General features: G+C 42.5%; 1 protein-coding gene across 2 annotated transcripts in view; it reads left to right on the top strand.

The window, feature by feature from the left end:
- Nucleotides 1-12946, top strand: part of LOC147612244 (glutathione S-transferase T1-like) — a 99497-nt gene that overhangs the window by 63012 nt on the left and 23539 nt on the right. For both annotated transcript variants that reach the window (XM_086784129.1, XM_086784128.1), the window contains exons 4-6: nucleotides 12351-12404; nucleotides 12540-12619; nucleotides 12702-12907. In XM_086784129.1, the coding sequence (XP_086640255.1) occupies nucleotides 12351-12404; nucleotides 12540-12619; nucleotides 12702-12907 (340 nt within the window). The remainder of the gene's footprint in view (nucleotides 1-12350; nucleotides 12405-12539; nucleotides 12620-12701; nucleotides 12908-12946) is intronic.

The following is a 12946-nucleotide window of genomic DNA, read 5'->3' as shown; positions in this document are numbered from 1 at the left end:
GGACATGCATATGTATTTCTTGTGGTGAAGGAGTTTCCTTTCAATCGATTAATTATCCTGCTATTTATCTCTTGCATTCTTACAGTTTTGCTAGGCATTGCCTACTCTTGTGGTGACCTGTGACAGATTTGCTGTGTTGTCATGGCCAACAATAACAATGACCTCTTTGGCATGCTGTCTCAAGAGAACTAGCTCAATGGGGATAACTACCCTATGTGGGCTTATATGATGCGTCAAGTATTGGTTGCCAAGAATGCATGGCTATATGTGGATGGCACTGAGGAGCGTCCCCTCACCCCTGCTCCAGCAGAAGGTGAAGTGATTCCCGCTCACCCTCCTGCAAATCAACCTTCTCGTCCTCCTCCTAGCCAACAACAATGTACTTGGGATGCTAGGGATGCTTAGGTCCATGCGTTGATTGCTCTCTCGTGCTGCAGGCACATCATTTCGCATATTCGTTCCTGCACCACCTCTAAGGGTGCTTGGGATACCTTGGAGGAATTGTATTAAGGTCACAATGAGGCTCGTGTAGCTGACCTTCAGGGCAAGCTTGAGACTGACCGCATGCTTGAAGGTGACTCTATCGATCAGTACCTTACGCATGTGAAAGACCTTCAAGAGCAACTCATTAACAATGATGAGGTCTTGACAGATGGCTATCTTGTTTAGACAGTCTTGCGTAATTTGCTCGGCTCTTATCAGACATCTGGCACCACTTGGCTGTTGTTGGCTGGCAATGCACCTAATGCGGTCACTTTTGATAACCTTGTGACTCTCTTACTCAGTGAAGAGCAACCTTGTTCCAACAGGAACAACATGATGTTTGCTGAGTTAGCAATGATTGCTCCCTTTTGTGGGAATCGATCTGGGCCTAAACCTAGCCCATTGGATCCTCCCAAGACAGAGAACAAGCCTGAAAAGAAAAGGCGTTGTATTTATTGCAAGAAAATAGGGCACACCATAAAGGAATGTAAAAAGCGTATTGAGAGTGAAAAAAAGAAGAAGCTGGCATCTTCTTCAACAGGTGCAGATCAGGCCAATTTGGTTACACATGTATCAGCCTTGACCATTACATCTTCATCACCTGTAGAGATGTCTTCTGATGCCGTTGCTTTTGATGACCATGCTCTATAGTCAGTACTTCTTGGTTTGCATTGTCTGGTAGATGCATTTCAGGGGGGGATTTTACTTGCCCACATGTAGTTGGTGATGCCTATAGTTGTCAGGTACGAAGGTACGAAACGAGACGAAGGTACAAAAAAACGGTACCGGTACGGGACTTTTTATTTCGGAAAAATAAGTTCGATAGAGGTACGATCGAGTTTAAAAAACACTTGAAAAATAGATATTTATACACATTTAGAGATGCAAAGTCGAGAGAAGGTGGCAAGGTAGAAAGCTCCCATTGCCCAAACGGTCATAAAAGACAGTAAAACAAAACAGGAAGAAAAAAAAATGGACATAAAAAAAGTCAACAAAAAAAAGGCCATAAAAAAAAAAAAGTTTCGCAATAGTTTTGCTTGCATAGTTTCGTACCGTACCGTTTTTTACGTACCTCATGAGCAGGACTGGTTTCGCAGACAACTATGGTGATGCCTCATGGTCACTTATGCTTGTTGACCCTTATGCTTGTCTATGCTAGACGCTTTCTCTTATGTGATGTCTACTAGAGATGCCTTTTATGCTGCTTTTCCTTGTAGCGGGATTGTTTCTATAGTGTTGACATTGTTACTTTCTCACATGTGATGTTTACTGGGAGTGCCTTCTACACACTTGGCTAGTGTTGGCTTGCCCTCATGGTTTTGACACGTCACATGTATATTATTCATTGTGGGATTATGCATCTTTACACTTGCCATACATGCCATTGATCATGGCATCGTTGAGAGTTTACCCATCCTCTCATAGCATTGGCTGATGCCCGCCGTGAGCCCCCACTTTTTCTCCCGATTTTCAGCTTTCTCCCATTGCGGAATTTTTATTTTTATCAGTCCTACCATTGCTGATTTTTTCCTCATTTGACTCTCCATTGATGAGTTTACCTCTTGCAGCTTACATTGCATGTCTCACAGCATGACTTCCGGATCCTGTTGCCCTTACACATGCGTATATCTGCTCCATCTTCTCATGCTTATCACTGGTGCCATTACAGAGCTATGCTTTGCTCTCTTGTTGTCATTGATGTGGATTACATGCAGTTTAGTTTGGCATTTGGATGCTTACCTTGAGGGGGGTATTATGTTTACTTTCCTTACTGGAGGATATTATAACACACCTCCTCCTAATGTAGCTTATGTGATGCCTCTTGATTTGATGCAATTGATGTACACATGATCTTTGACATGCATTTCAGGTGATGTGTTTATGTTCTATTGTGCTCTAGCTTTAGCACTATGGCATTGGGGTTTCTCATCTTCCCCGTCATATAGTGCTTGCTTTTCCCATTGGCATTGCAGTTCATCTTTGCTATCGTGATCTCTCTTGATCACTCTTACTGTGGAGCATAGTGCAAGGCAGCATTCACAGCTTTATCACCCTACTACCCGTTCACACCGTTCACTTGAGGGGGGTTTGTTGGTCATGTCCACCCGATCACCCCCAGCTAGTTCAGGTGTGAACCTAGCTTACTCACGGGCACTTTTTCCCATATAATGATCTTTGTGGCCGATGGATGATTATCCAATGCATGATTAATGGAGAGATTTTTGAAATAGGCTCCTTGTATGCCTCTCAAATTTCAGCTTCCAGAGCTCAAATGTGGGACTCCATAAACCAATATCCTTGGTCTTCAAATGCTCTACTTTGTGGTGATTTTAATAATTCTCCTCACTGGAAGGACAATACCACACATAAATCCCATATGCTTCCCTCTGAAATCCAGCGATGGGAACATATGACTTCATCTCTTCATACTGCAGATTTATGGACAGCAACTCACCCTTCGGTTTTGGGATTCACATATCATCATAATGCTTTTACAGAATATTGGGCCAGGCTTGATAGATGGTATCTTATTCTTGCTCAGCAATATGATGATTATATGTGTCAAATGTGGACTGATTATTCTCAACAACTATCTGATCATACTCCACTCTGGCTCAACCTTTCTTTTGGTATGCCTCTGGATGATATTCAGCTCTCTTTAGTCAGACATTTGCAGGTTAATCAATTATATCTTTCTCATGAAAAATTCCAGCAAATGATCAGATTGGCTTGTAAGCCATTGTTATCTCATGCTCAGGAGGATCTATATTTTGCTTGGAACTCTTTTGTACATCGTATTCAAAATGTCATTAAGGAATATGGAAGATGGTACATGGCAGAAACCAGACAGCATATCCAGTGGGCAAAATCATACAAGCAGTCCTTGGTACAGATTAGCCATCAAAGGTCTCTTTCTGCTTCTGAACAGAATTCATTGTCTTGTGCTTCTTCCATAATTGATGCTAATGATAAACGCAAGCTTTCCAAATGGCAGACAAGGGCTAGAGTTAAACCTATGCTAGATAAGGGCTGCTCCTCGAAATCTTTCTTTCGAAACTTACACACGTACAGACAAAGTCAATCTATCATGAGAGTCAAGAAACCGGATGGTCTTTGGACCCAGACTTTATCGCAGCTAGAAAAACAATGTCTGGATCATTTTCGGCTTCTTTTTTCTCTACCATCTTCTTCTACATCTCAGGCTGCATTGGCTCGGAGCAGATTTATTGAGCTTGTTTCTCCTATTGTTTCTTTGCAAAAAGCTTCTATGCTGGAAATGTCCTTTTTCAGATACTGAATTGGAAGAAGCCCTCAAGCATTTGGGTAAACATAAATCCCCAGGTTGGGATGGTTTGACGGTTGAATTTTTTGTAGCCTTCTGGGCTGAATTGAAGGGTCCAATCTTGAACCTCATTAATGTAGCCTGGCAGCATCAACATCTTCCCTCAGCTTGGAAGCATGGTCTGGTTAAGCTTCTGCCCAAAAAACCTCTGTGTGAGACAATGGATGACTGGAGGCCTATCACTTTGATGCCTGTTATATATAAACTTATTGCTAAAATGTTGGTACACCGGATAAAGGATATCCTTCATGATGGACTTCATCCCAGGCAATATGGTTTTGTTCCAAGAAGGCATATACATGATAATATCTCCAATACTCTCATTGCAATGGAATATGCAAAATACTCTGCTCAAGATGTCTTGGTCATGCACATAGTTGCCAGGCGTTTCAGAAACGGCAGGTATGAAACGGGTTTCTGAAACAGGCGTTTCAGAAACGGCAGGTTTGAAACGTTTCATAAAAGGTAAGAAACGGGTACAAAAAGGTTTCATACAAAACAGAAAAAACATGTATATTTTTTACTTGAAATATACAAAAGAAAAAACTGTTGACATAACTTATAAGAGACCCCATTGAATTCATTTCAATAAAAACAAAATACATGTAAGATATGATGATATCACAAATCACGTGGGTGATCACTGATGACTAAACAAAAATCAAAAGCATAACACGTGGGTGATGAGTCATGACTCAAAATCCAAGATCAAAATAAATAACATGTCCAAAGTTCAAACTAAATAACATGTCCAAATAAAATGATACTGGCAGCTACTAGCTACTATTTGCATCCTCATCTGCATCCTCATGCTCATCCTCATCCTCATCCTCATGCTCATCCTCATCTGCATCTTCTGCCTCTGCAGCCTCACTCTCAAGGTCACTGCCGGTAGCCGAGTCCTCAAAGGCCTCATCCTCTAGAGGTGCAGGTGCACCACTAGTACTAGCCTGTGGAGAAGATCGTGTAGTGCGAGCCGGAGCCATGATCTCCTCATAGAGCATACAATAGATGTCTCTCTCCTCCTGAGGAATGTCGGGAATCTCCTTGCACTTCATGATATCAATCTTATCTGGATTCACTTGGCGAGGCTCAATGGGATGACCCTTTTGTTCTAGCAATCGGAGATTGCAATGACAAAAGACAAGCCTCTCCAATTGTGCTGAGGAGAGTCTATTTCTCTTTTTCGTGTGAAAAAGAGCCCATGTACTCCAGTTTCTCTCACAAGGCCTTGAACTGCAATCCTGGGAGAGAACTCTCAATGCAATCTGTCTCTACATTGTACAAAAAAGAATGTTAAGTTAGAGTCAAAAAGAGAGTAGCATTTGAATGTAGATTTTGAAAGAGTAGGACTCATGAGACAAAGATACAAGATTCAAGAATCAAGAAACCTTACCAAGTTGGGTGTCCCAATACCGTATTTCTCCCACCAAGACACTGTCTCCAACTGTGTCTCCCCGAGCAATGCAGTAGCTCGCCCAAACATATGGCTACCGTTGCAGTAAATGAGAAGCTCATCCTCGAGCTTCTCATTTACTGCAAACATATGGCTACCGTTGCAGTAAATGAGAAGCTCATCCTCGAGCTTTCTCATCAGCTGTATATCACCTCCCACTCCCACCAACTTGGTAATGTACTCGATCCATCCTGACTCTAGCTCCTCATTGAGGTATTGCTCCTCATTCCTCCAAAGGGGATGCAAAATGTGAGCAATAGCATGGATTGGCCTATGAAACCAATCCCAACGCCGATTCCAGATCTCCTTAATATCTTGAACTCTACATGTAACATGTGACATACATAAGAGATCAAGATTTATAAAATAACTCAAAGACTAAAGTTAAATTTAGCCCAAGGGTGAGCACCTGTCACGCGACAAGGTAGTGAAATCATTGAGAGCTTCACCAATTCTGTCCATGAACTCATACAGCAGCCCAATGGTACTTCCCTCCATGTCTGTGAGCCGAAGGACACTATACATGGGCTGAAGTGCCTTCACAAGTCCCTCTGCATCCTGCCACCAAGTATCTCTCATGACCATACGAGAGAATGCTATAGACTTGGGCTCATCCTTGTCCTCCCATGCTGTCCATTCACGACACACAACAGTGCGTAATAAGCCATGTCGCACTCTCACTAGTCTCTCCACCACAATAAACATATATGCAAACCGAGTTTTGGAGGGCTTTAGAAGCTCAAGATCACTATTGGCCCTGTACATGCTCAAAACCTTTGGCCTCTTTGTGACAAAGTTCACCATGGTAGATGCAGCTGAAAATACATGGCTCACCCAATCAAGCTTCCCCACATCCTCAATCATCAAGTCAAGGCTGTGTGCTGCACAAGGTGTCCACACAATCTTGGGGAACTCCTCCTCTAACATCCTGCCCATGGATACACAATTGGACCCATTGTCTGTGATCACCTGCACAATGTTATCAGGCCCAATTTCATTGATTGCCTGGCGCATGTGGGACATAATGAACTCCCCTGTAACCACTATCCCTGGCACCGATGCATCTATGGCACGAATGAACATTGTGCCTTTGCAGGAGGACACAAGAATGTTGTACACATTTCTCTTCCGCGCATCTGTCCATCCATCACAAAGCAAAGTACAACCATACTTTGCCCAAGTGGCCTTGAGAGGCCGCATCTCCATCTCCACAGCCAGTTGCTCCTTGCGAAGCTCAGTAGTGCGCAATGTCTCGTAGGAGGGGCCATCCCACTCACACCCAATGCGGGAGATAGCTCTCATTGCCTTCTTCCATCGAGGAGTCCTGACAATGTGGAAGGATAATCCACATTGAATAAACAACTTCATCAACTCCCTCGTTGCCTCTTTCATGGCAGCCTTTTGCATCCCTGCCTGTACATGTCCTTTCTTGAACACTGGAAGACTAGTTCTTTTGGCTCGAGGTGCCGAGCTAGAACCACCTGCAACACCGCCTGCAACCTCACCACTGGTATCTTCCTCTCTGATACTGCGAGTCCTCTTGGAGACACTTTGACGTGCTTCAGGCTCTCCCAGATTGGGGATATCCTCAAGGGGGATACCTAGCTGCATGGCCTTCCAAGCCTTGAGGCTATCATAGATTTCTTGTGGCACATGCTTACATGGCCCAATGCCGAAACCCTTTGTTTGTGACAAATGTGCCTTCAACCTGGTGACACTGCCATGGTGCTTATCAGCACAAAAGTTGCATTTCCACTTTCCGGAGCCTGAGCCACCATATCTAGACTCGAAGGTGACATTGTTCCAAAGAGAATCACCTGTTCGAGGCATCCTACAAGGCGGGGATAAATGCAGATTGTTGGCCCTGCACAAGTGCGACACATAACATAAACTAATCTCAATAGAGCAAGGGTGGACCGTGGAAGATATGCCATAAATATTGATGGAAGAGAAAAAAGTGTGCTGCTTTGTGAGTTGTGCAGAGAAAACCAACTTAAAGCAAAACATGACATTATCCCTTTGGAAGACCTCCACAAGGCCCAAGGACACCAAGGAGCAGGGGGCCGACACAAGCGATGGAAGGAATCGAAGGATGGCACACAAATCGGCAAACTCACAGGCGGCCACCACTGGGAAGCGTGATAAACTGCGCCGTACGATTCACGAAAGAAAACGTTTTTTAAGGTTTTTAAAAACTGCATGATGTATGAAACGCGTTTCATACTGTACGAAACGTTTCGTACGTTTTGAAACTGTATGAAACGCGTTTCTATGCAACACTGGTCATGCAAGTGGATGTGGCAAAGGCATTTGATACGGTGCAGTGGGATTATGTTTCTCAAATCATGTTAAAGTTGGTTTTGGGCCAAAGCTAGTTAATGTCATATATTGGCTTTATTTAGATTCCACTGCACAATGCTTTATAGGGAAACATTTGTCTGAGTCTTGGACTCTAGAACGATTAGTTCGATAGGGATGCCCTCTCAGTGCTCTGTTCTATGCTATTGCTTCGCATCCTTTGCTTCTTTACATGGATCATCTGGTTGATACTAGACAGTTAGAGGGGCTTCAGATTTCTGGTTCACGGCCTTTCATTGCACAGGCTTATGCAGATGATTCATTCTTCATGCCAAAGAACAGTCCTTTGGAGCTTCGTCTATTGATGGATACTCTTTCAGATTTTGGGTTGGCAGCTGGTTTAAAAATTAATTTTCAGAAATCAAAACTCTTACCTCTCAAGCATTGTGACTGGCATGCTATCCTGTGGCCCGGCCAGATTATTTATCCGGAAAGCATAGTAAGACATTTGGGCTATCCCATTGGCTGGAAAATCAGAAATAAGCAACAAATATCTTGGGTGCTAAATAAAATTAAGGACAAATTAGAATATTGGAAGATCTCCACTTGGCCATTACATGTACGGCTTTGAATTGTTCAGTCCATTGTTCTGGCTTATGTCCAATTCTACCTTCCTCTCTTACATTGGTCATCTCGAGATATTTCTTCTTTTATGTCTCAAGCCATGGAGATTTTTTGGAAAACTAAGCTTCATAAAAAAGCTTTAAGGTTGCTCAAAATGGACCTGCTTTGCTCGCCAAAAATGCATGGTGGTTTGAATATTATAAACATCAACTTTCATGTGCTGGCAAGAAAGATCACTATGCTCAAAACCCTTTTTCAACAAGAGTAGCCTTGGTCTATCATGTTGGCAATTTTGTGTGGTCGGATGCGCACAAATGCTTATGGTCGTTGGTTGGTTGATCCATCGGAAGTAGTACTTGGCAAATTTCAAGGTAAAATCCCTGGTTGTCCATTTTCTACTTCCTTGATTCAGGATTGGAAGAAAGTGCTCTCTCGCATCAAATGGTCTCCCCATCCTGCTTCTATAGCTTCCTCGCTTCGAATGGAAAGCATCCATTGGAGTGCTGTTTTTTACTCTCCCCTTGCTGTACAACAACCAATCAGAGCTTACAATCTTATGAAGTTGGGCATCCGGTTCATTGACGACGTAGTGGATACTAGAGGGCAACTTCTTTCTTTTCCGGCAGCATGCCAACAATACAATCTTGGGATGCATCATAGATCTATATGGAAAGCTATTGCAGATCTCTTACACCCTTTCATTCCGATTCCAACATTGGATGTAAGAGATAGGCTTCAAGATTGGCATCTTCAGTCTTCAAGTTCAAGATTATCCTCTCAACCTTTGCATCTATTGACTTCTATACAGGCTTATCGATTGATATTACCTCCTCCATGGATTGCTTAGCATGCTAATTCTCTTTGGCATCTGGATAAGTCTTTAGCTTGGTGGAAAGCAAAACTGACATTGATATGGAAGTTGAAAATGCCATTGAAACAAAGACTCTTTCTCTGGAGATGCATTGTCGGTATTTTTCCAGTGGGAGTGAAATTGGCTCAAAGAAGGATTGCCTCTCCTCTTTGTCCAAGATGTCATCATACTACTGAGAGTGTTCCGCATTTATTGTGGTCTTGTTCATATTCCAGAGACCTTCTGGACAAGATCTCCTATTTTTTATCTCTCAGATTTCCTGCACACAGGTTCTACAAGTTTTTCTGGATGTTTGGCACGTTATCAGCTTCTCTGTCACAGTATTCTCTTTTCTTCCATTGGATCAGATACTGGGCCTTATGGACCCTCTGGCTACAGCGAAATCATGCATATCTGAATTCACCCCTTCAGCACCCGTATGAGTTCTTCCAAGCCTCGTTGCGGCAGTCCTTATATGATGTCGTGCATGAGGAAGATTTGGATGTTTCTTGTGTTCAGCTTTTCTTTTACTGTTTCTGATGGATAGGGCATAGGCTCTTTCTTGAGCACTGCCCTGATCTTGCATAGAACTTTTTTACTGCTGTTTTTAAGTTCTAGGGTTCAGACATCCTCTTGATGTCAAACCCTTTTGTAAATTTATGATATAATGCAATTTCAACTGGTTTTACAAAAAAAAAAGTGTGTGTGTGTGTGTGCAGGCTAGCTGCCCTCCTACCCAACAACACATACACTAGCGTGCTCATTTGGCCACTTACAATTTTTTTTTCCAACATTGTCGATGGAAAGTGTGTAGAGAGATTGTTGATGATGATTTTGTTGATACAAAAGTTTTTGATACCATTGCCGATATCAAACCCCATGAAGGACATGGTGTTATCATACATGATACACATAAGAGTTTTGCCTAAAAGGCCCATGAAACCACTGTCCATGTGAACAACCTCTAATGGAGGATAAGGTTTATTATACCTTAGGGATTAAAAAAAAAAAAAAAGAACCTTATCTTCTTCATGCCGCACTATGTGCTGTTGGAGACTCTACTTACTCCCTACCTTTCCTTGTACTCCTTGGCACCACATTTCTCAACACCTCCCCTTGGTGTCATATTTTTTTAGACTAATGCAAGGTGGTTGGATGTGAGGTTTTACAAATACTTCATCCCCCCTTAATATAGGTGGTACGTGGATTGACATTTGGACTTGGACATGGTACAACTCCCCCCTGATTTTAGCTACTCTCAGGTGGTCGGGAGTGTTTACATTTGCATCACTCCACCTAGGTTCTCTTTGGCTACTCTTGGGTGGTAAAGCGTTCTTATAAACACAGACTTGCCTACTCATTTGGTGGCTTATAACATTAGGTTAGGGTAGTGGTTGGATCCCCTGATTTCCATCGTTCTTCCAGAAGGCCGTTTTCGGACAGTTAAAAGTGATGTGCCTCTACTCTCCACATCTAAAACGCAGTCCTAATCTTTGGGCTCTTTCGATGAATTCAAGATTGTTCTGCTGGTCAACTCTGTACATATTGCTTCTTTGAGGGGGCTTATTTGTGAGACCTGCACATTCCTTTGAGGTGGGTGCATATTCTTATGGGGCTGATTTAGATACTAAGGGGCTTGCTGCATATTCTTGTGGGGCTGATTTAGATACTAAGGGCTTGCTGCATGTATCTTTGGGGCTGACTAGTAAACTGTGGACCTCTTTGGAAACGGTCTCCTTGACCTCTCGATGGGATTTGCATATTACTTTGTATTGGACGTTTTTGAAAAAAACCAAAAATCTCTGGAAAATTCTGAGCCTTGTGAACATCCATATAATCAATCCCTTTAATACCCTTGACCCAAAATCTGATGTCTTCAATCAAGCTATTCATGAACTTATTGCTAACAATCTTCATCAAACTCCAAAGAACAATAAATTTCTCCTTTTTAGAAAGAGAAAGACCTGTTTGATCCAACTTGAAGAATTTCATCTTTCATTGCATGCAGTAATGAGGAAAATACTTTTTTTTTTTTTTTTTGTGTGGTGTCTGAATTCATCCCATGTTACGGGGTGGTCTCTTTGTCCTCGTGATGTGCTCACAGTCTTCCACCAAAGTTTTGCCGAACCATGCAACTGTATGATTGCAATCTTTGCCTTTGAGACTTCATCAAACTCCCGCAAGCCAAATTAATCTTTGAGTTCTTCGAGCCATGCTTCCACATCTTCTCCAGACTTGATATTCCCATCAAATTCAGCCAGCTTTGTGCACACTATTGGATTGCGCATTCTTTGGCATATTAAAATGTACCCGAGGCTCTCTATCTTGACGAACCTGCTCTTTGTCGAGAGGAATTTCACCCTTTTCTTGATCCGCAGGACGATTAGTACCAGCTTGATCCCAAGGAATGTAAATACCTTCAGCTTGAGGACAAATATGTTATAGAGGGTTAACCTGTTTACCTTTAGTTCTCTTGCTTGTGTTCTATTGAATCTTGCTTGCTTGATGGATGCTTGCTTAGATAGGTTTGATTGTAGGATCTTTCTTGCATGAGCTTTTCCTTTTTGTCCACTTCTTGTGTGATTGATCGATAAGGTAGGTTTGGATGCTTGCTTAGATAGGTTTGATTGTAGGATGTCTCTTGCATGAGCTTCTCCTCTCTATCCACCTTTTGTGTGATTGATCTAGAGTGTAGGCAACCTTCTTCTCACCTCCATCAAGGTGATTGAAGCTCTACCTACCTCCACACCCCATAGCCATTGAACCGCATTCTGGTGTGACAAGGAGTGAGAACGCGATGGACGGGCTAGCACACCCACATAGGGAAGTTGCATTTGCAGCTCTACAACAAAGTACCAAATGACACTTGTTTCAGGAAAGGCTAAGGTAAGCTATTGTCTTGAACAGCTTCATACTATGTCTGAAGGAGAAGGTGAGCATAGGTTAGGTTGCTTGGAGGATATTGGAGTAAGCAAGGCTGCTCTATCGTTCACTTTATTCAGGCCAAGCAAAGATTCGAAAGAGTTTTATGATCTTGGTATTATTAACATAGTAATATTGGCGCAGATGATGTCATTGTGATGGCACCCTCGTAGAAAGCACTTTAGAAATTCACTTTTCCTTTAATTGGTTTGGAAGGCTATTTCAACTAAAAGAAGTGTGTGCTTGATTCTTCATCACAAATAGGTCATTTCTGCATGTGTGTGGAATTGTTTTGTATGGAGGTATATCACATTGAGTGATACTAGAGTAGTTGGGATGGAACATCATGGTAAGATTTGGTTGATATTTTGCAGTCATGCAATCTTGAGGTACTTAGCTTGTGCATTCCCCGATGTTGAAGATAACTGGTAAGTGGCATTCAATCTCTTCATGTGGAAGAACTTTGCGGTGCTTTTCAATGGCGCTGGATTGTCTTCCAACCCCTTGCCCCAAGGCTAATGGGTTCAATGTGGTAACTGTGGAGATCTTATGCTGGGAATCAGGTACCCTGCAGATTTAAAAAAGCGAGCTCAAATTGACTGTGTTCTGGATTGGCATCATACAAATCTTCGCCGTGGTTCAGGTACACACAGAAACTTGTGACATGTTTCCAAGAGTTTTGCACACTGGCTAGTCATCAAGTGTTTTGTGGCTTTCTCTTGCAGCTGGCTTGGTGTTAAATCGTGTCTTTGCGCCTGCTTTGGGCCAGGCTTCGAATGACCATGCTGCATCAGAAGCAGAATCTCTTCTAAAAGAATCTCTCTTGAAGCTGGAAACTATCTGGTTGAAAGAGGATGGAGGCTTTTTGACAGGAACTTTAGAGCCATCGATTGCAGACGTGAGCCTTGCGTGTGAAGTAATGCAGTTGCAGGTATAGTGGTGTGCATGGAGCTTGTATTGAGAAAAAGAA

This window comes from Cibotium barometz, chromosome 46 (assembly GCF_041138505.1).
Source record: "Cibotium barometz isolate CiBa-2024 chromosome 46, ASM4113850v1, whole genome shotgun sequence".
Taxonomy (NCBI): Eukaryota; Viridiplantae; Streptophyta; class Polypodiopsida; order Cyatheales; family Cibotiaceae; genus Cibotium; species Cibotium barometz.
This window is presented reverse-complemented; position numbering and strand designations above follow the sequence as displayed.